The 6320-nt window shown below is 42.2% G+C and overlaps 1 protein-coding gene across 1 annotated transcript; it reads left to right on the top strand.

The window, feature by feature from the left end:
• The first annotated feature begins 293 nt into the window (after positions 1-293).
• LOC123886163 lies at positions 294-1535 on the top strand. Its single transcript, XM_045935499.1, has one exon. The coding sequence runs from the start codon at positions 294-296 to the stop codon at positions 1533-1535; it is 1242 nt and encodes a 413-aa protein (XP_045791455.1).
• The last annotated feature ends 4785 nt before the right edge of the window (positions 1536-6320 follow it).

Consider the following 6320-nt stretch of genomic DNA (forward strand, 5'->3'; position numbering starts at 1 on the left):
CTGCATCACCGAAGAAGACCTTGAGGACCGGATTTCTAGGAATCTTAGCTTGGAGAAGAAGACTAAGCAGTCTATAAATAGCTTCATACTTTCATTTGTAAAGGGAGAGATCTTCTGATTTATAAAACTCCCAGGGTTGTTGGGATTGAACCAAGTGTAATCACACCATTTAATCAATAATACAACCCCTTTGAGTTTTTACCAGAACATTTTGGCGCCCACCGTGGGGCTGCGGTAAAAACATTTGATCCCAGCCTATCACATCGAACTAGACATAAATTAAACATCTCCACATGGCTGGAGAACACGGAAATAACGATAATTCTAGTGTTAACACCTTGCAAGCCGCCGTCGTGGAAATACGGCGCTTACAGACCCAGATTGCGGCCATTGAGGCCGAAAGAACACATGAGAAAGAAAAAGCGAAAATGATTTCAGAGGAAGAGGAAGGAGAGAGCGTCATGGACGTACAGCCTTTGGCACAGCACTTATGGGATACCCAAGTCTTGGAAGCAATAAAGGTTCCTCACCTTCCTACTTTTGACGGAAAAACTGACCCTCGGGAGCATTTAATGGCAATAGGAACACAAACTGCCATAATCAACGCTCCGGAGCATCTAAAATGTAAATTACTAGCTGGTACCTTCAAGGATGTAGCCTTGCGTTGGTACATGAACCTTCCAAGGAATTCAATAGAAAGTTATGCTGATTTTCACAAAAAGTTCATCCACCAATTCGCCGGATCGAAACATGTGAAAGTCACGTCAACTAGCCTTTTTTCCATTCGCCAAAACCACAGCGAATCGTTACGCAGCTTTCTCGCCAGATTTAGCGAGGCCACCATTAAGGTTTCAAATCCAAACCAAGAGATGTTCATGGCGGCTTTCCACAATGGACTGAGAGCAGGGCATTTCAACGAATCCTTAGCCCAAAAACCAGCCTCATCAATGCAGGAGGTAAACAAGAGAGCGGAGTGTTACATAAAGGGCGAAGAGAGCAACGCCGAGAAAAGGCAAAGAGATGCCAAGGAGAAGGAATATGTGGGCCGTGCTACTAAAGCGCCAGAACACCAGCGACAAAGGACTGGAGGCCATCAAGGAGACTCATGGCAAAGGCGCCATGGTAAGCCCTACCATCAACCATCAAGGAGAGAGTTCAGGAACCATCCCGCCAATGAAGAGTTTACGCCATTAAATACTTCTAAGGCTTACGTGTTAAACGAAATTCTTGCCAGTGGTTTGGCAAACCTCCCCGCCAAAAGAACCAACAATATCCCCATGGGGCTCGACGACAACGCTTGGTGCTCCTACCACAGATGCAGAGGTCATTCTACGGAGAAGTGTTTCCGCCTAAGAGATTTGATCGAGGAGCTGATCAAAAGCGGGCACCTCCAGAAGTTCATTGATGACGCAGCACAAGGCCGAGTCGTCGTGCCCAAAATCCCCAGGCAAGAACCACGAAATATTCCTGGGTTAGGTAAAGAACCTCCAAAAGAAAGGATCTCTGTGAATACAATAGCGGGGGGATTCTCATGAGGAGGTGAGTCAAGCTCGGCGAGGAAACGATATGTGCGCCGCGCAATCTCAGAGATATACCTCGTGCGATAACCACAACCACTCGCCGTCCCGGATTTGGCATTCACGGCAAAGCATGGACTGGAGGTGGCACCTCATGATGATGACCCTCTGGTAATACAAGTCCAAATCCTGAACTGCGACGTAAAGAGAGTACTGATTGACTCAGGAAGCTCAGCAGATATTATGTACTGGGAAGCCTTCAAGGCCATGCAATTAGCGGAGGAGCAATTGCAGCCATATGCGAGAGCTTTAGTTGGGTTTTCCGGGGAGCAGGTAGACGTAATGGGCTACGCCTCATTACTCACTACCTTTGGAGAGGGGAGTAACGCCAAAACCATCAAAGTGCGATATTTGGTAGTCAAAAATCCATTCACCTCCTACAACATTATCATAGGAAGATCTGCTTTCAACACCTTGGGTGCGGCCATGTCCACCCTATACCTAGCGATTAAATACCCTCTAGATAATGGAGAAGTAGGAACAGTTAGAGGCGATCAAATACTCGCCAAAAAGTGTTACGAGTCCAGTCTAAAGATAAGACATAGAACCTCCAATTCAAGTGGAGTATCCGGAGGAAGACAAGCCACAGTTCCGGGTGGTATAAACATCATTGAAAATTCAGATATGGATCCCAGAGAAGAATTTCAAGACAGAAGAGTGAGCCCTATAGAAGACCTGGAGCAAGTCCAAATCGGCGAGCACCCACACCAGACAACCAGTTTAGGGACGGCGTTATCCCACCAAGAGAGAGGAAAAATCATTAAAATCCTGAAAGATAACGCTGATCTATTTGCGTGGAAGCCTTCAGACATGCCAGGGATAGATGAAGGGGTGATCACCCACAAGCTATCGATATCGCCCAGCATTAAACCAATCTCTCAAAGAAAAAGAAAGGTTGGAGAAGAAAGGCGAGTTGCAATAGCAGAGGAAGTAGAGAAGCTAAAAGAGGCTGGATTCATTGAGGAAATAAAATACCCTTCGTGGTTAGCAAATGTCGTCATGGTGAAAAAGGCCAACGGAAAGTGGAGGATGTGCGTAGATTTTACGGATCTAAATAAGGCATGTCCCAAAGACCCATATCCTTTGCCCAACATAGATAGGTTGATAGACGGCGCTTCAGGATGCAAGATGTTAAGCTTCATGGACGCCTACTCCGGGTATAATCAAATAAAGATGAACCCCACCGACGCCCGCCATACAGCCTTTATGTCTAACACCTGCAATTATTTTTACAACGTTATGCCCTTTGGGCTGAAGAATGCGGGGGCAACATATCAAAGGCTGATGGACAGGGTATTCTCCGAACAAATAGGAAAGAACCTGGAAGTGTACATTGATGAAATGGTAGTGAAAACTTCCGAAGAAAACCAGCATGACGAAGATCTTCTGGACATCCTGGGTTCGGTAAGGAAATACAACATGAGGTTAAACCCAGCAAAATGTTCTTTCGGAGTGCAAGCAGGAAAGTTCCTAGGTTTCATGCTCACCAACAGGGGAATAGAGGCCAACCCTGAAAAATGTCAAGCCATCATAGACATGAGAAGCCCTACTTCCGTGAAAGAGGTCCAAACTTTGACAGGCAGAATAGCGGCGTTGTCCAGATTCCTATCATGCGCGGGCGAGAAAGGTTTTCACTTCTTCGCATCTCTTAAGAAAAACGAAATGTTCTCATGGACGCCCGAATGCGAAGAAGCCTTCAAACAACTAAAGGAATTCTTAGCATCTCCGCCCATCTTGACGCGCCCATTACCAGACAATACCCTTTACCTTTATCTTGCAGTTTCTGATAGAGCCTTAAGTTCAGCTTTAGTTCAAGAAGTAGAGGGCGAAGAGAAGCCTATATACTTTGTAAGTAGAACCCTTAGAGGAGCGGAGATAAGATATCAGTGTTGGAACAAAATTGATTTAAAAATGTTAGCCCCTAAATCTATAAAGGTTTTGATGATAACAAAGTATTAATAAACAATTGGAAGGACTAAAAATTTATTTTAAGTGCGCAGATATAAGCATCAGATAAGCTCTGAGTGAAGCTCAGAGGATGTGAATTCAGAAGATCACAAGCGCTCAGAAGATGTTGGACTTCAGAAGTTACAACCTTCAGATGATGAAGTCTTCAGAACTTCTTGAGTGACTAAAGCTTCATCAACCTCTGAAGATATTTTTGAAAGCTGTGAAGATTCCCTTTGCAAGTCAACTCTTCTACCAATGAAGAAAAGGACCTTTCAAGCCTGATCAGTTCAGCTACTCTCGTTTTGTCTGTCCTCACTTGAGAACGTGGGTCTTCAGACTTGTTAGCTGAATAAGGAAAGTCTACTCTGCAGTAGTCAAAGTATCTGAAACTCTTACTCAGTTTAGATACAAACAAACTGCATCAAGACAGACTGCTTGAAGACAAAAGATTATCAACTCCAACGGATCTTTTTGCAACGACTCTTTTCTGGTGGTATATATACTAGAAGGATCAGTTGCATTAAAATATAACAATTATTAAGGATTGAACGTGCGCTGAACAAACTCTGAATTCTGTGTATACAAGCTCTGAACCTCTTATCAAGTGTTTTTGCACTTTAGTCAAATACTCTGTAATCTTTGTATTTGCTCTCTTTAGGTTCTTCTAAGAGCATCTGTATACTTTCATATACTTTACTATTACTTGAGGAAACTTAAGCTTGTGTGCTTAAGTGTGAAGTCTTAAGCTTGTGTGCTTGAGCATTGTTGTGAAGTCTCTTGCTTGTGTGCTTGAGCAGGTGTAATCTTGTGTGATTATAGTGAAATCCCTTGGAAGTGCAAGGGGACTGGACTACTCTCGTTTTGTGAGAGGAACCAGTATAAATTGCCTGTGTACTTTCTCTTTCTATCTTGTTATTATTTGTGTTATTTATCCGCTGCTAACTTAGTTGAGTTAAGAACTTGAAAAAGTTTTAACTTAGCTAAAACACAATTCAACCCCCCCTTCTTGTGTTTTCACACCTTCAATTGGTATCTAGAGCTCTGGTCTGTTACTTTCACTTAACAGTGAGACAGTAAAGATCTTGTGAGAACACTATGTCTGGAGGAGACGATAGTAGCACTAGAACAACCGGTGAAGCTGGTGATGCCAGTGGTGCTGGTGGTGGTCCTAGAAATGCTTTTGGTTTTAACTACTTAAGTAATGAATCACATGAACATAGTGGCAATAGAAAAGCCCCTATATTCAATGGTGATGCATCATTATTTGAGTGGTGGAAGGAAAGACTGTATAGCAATATTACTGCTTTTGATCATGAGTTGTGGGATTTGGTTGAGCTGGGAGTAACTTTTGAAAACTTAAATGAACACGGAAGATTGTCCATTGAGCATAGAAAGTTACTCACACCAGCTAACCTAAAAACCTACACTAAGCATCATAGAGTAAAGGACATTGTTGTTGGTGCTATTAGACATGAGGATTATGTCAGAATAGAAAACAAGTCTACTGCTAAATCTATCTTTGATTCTATGTGTGCTACCTATGACGGTAATGAAAAGGTTCAAGAGGCTAAGCCTAGTCTCTTGATAAGGCAATATGAACTATTCACTATGCAACAAGATGAAAACATTGAGACTATGTTTACAAGGTTTCAAATCCTTGTATCTGGTCTTAAAGCTCTTAAGAGAAGTTATTCCACCTATGACCATGTTCAGAAGATTCTGAGAAGTCTTCCTATTGCTTGGAGACCTAAGGTCACTGCAATAGAGGAAGCTCAAAATCTCAAGACTCTGAGTCTTGAGGCTCTGATAAGCAATCTCAGAAGCCATGAGATGGTTCTGAATGCTGATTCAGAAGCTAAGAAGAAGTCCAAGTCTGTGGCCTTACAATCAACTAGGACTCCTTCTAAAGCTCTTAAGACTCAGCTTCTTGACATTGAAGAGGAATCTTCTGCAGATGGTCAAGAGGAGGAAATGGGTGAAGATGAGTTTGCTTTATTTACTAAGTTTCAGCAATGGAACAGATTTAACAAAAGAAATTTCAGAGGTAACAGCTCCAGAAATTTTGTCAGCAAAAAGGATGATCAGAAGAACTGCTTCAACTGTAAGAAGCCAGGACACTTTATTGCTGATTGTCCAGAAATGTCTGCAAAAGACAAAAGCAAAAGATACAGCTCAAAGAAGCAACAATTCAAGAGCAAATTGAAAAAGAGTCTGATGGCTACTTTTGAAGAGCTATCGTCTGAGGAAGAAGTTGAGGAAGAAGAAGAGGCAAATCTAGCCCTAATGGCTTCAACTGACTCAGATGCAGACTCAGAGGATGAATCAGAATCAGATTCAGAAGTAACAGATGAGGTATTTTCTGACTGTTCTAAATCTCAACTTATAACTGCACTTAACAAGGTCATTGAGAAACATCTCAGAGTGTTAAGTAAACAAAAAGTTTTACAAGAAAAGCTTAACACTCTGACTGAACAAGCAGAACATTTTCAAGGTCTGTATCAAGAAACTCTGAATAGAGTAAATGACTTTGAAAAGGGTTGTGCTGTTTGTCACAAACCTATTGATGAGCAGGAAATAGCTCTTCAACAGTTTGTGCATCTCAACCTTGGGAAGAGCAAAGCTGCTAATAGAATTTATAATGTTTTGAGACATAGAGGAGAAGGACTTGGCTATGAATATGGTAGAACATATTCAAAGCTGAAGACCTTTGCCAAAAAGGTTGGAAAATCTTGGGTTTATTATGTTGTTCCACCAAGTGAAGAGGGAAAGAATCCTGGTATGGTTGAAAATGAC

This window comes from Trifolium pratense, linkage group LG5 (assembly GCF_020283565.1).
Source record: "Trifolium pratense cultivar HEN17-A07 linkage group LG5, ARS_RC_1.1, whole genome shotgun sequence".
NCBI classification, from domain to species: domain Eukaryota; kingdom Viridiplantae; phylum Streptophyta; class Magnoliopsida; order Fabales; family Fabaceae; genus Trifolium; species Trifolium pratense.

Excerpts from the sequence above, each read along its gene's own strand:
- LOC123886163 (XM_045935499.1), top strand. The coding sequence starts at position 294 with ATGGCTGGAGAACACGGAAATAACGATAATTCTAGTGTTAACACCTTG.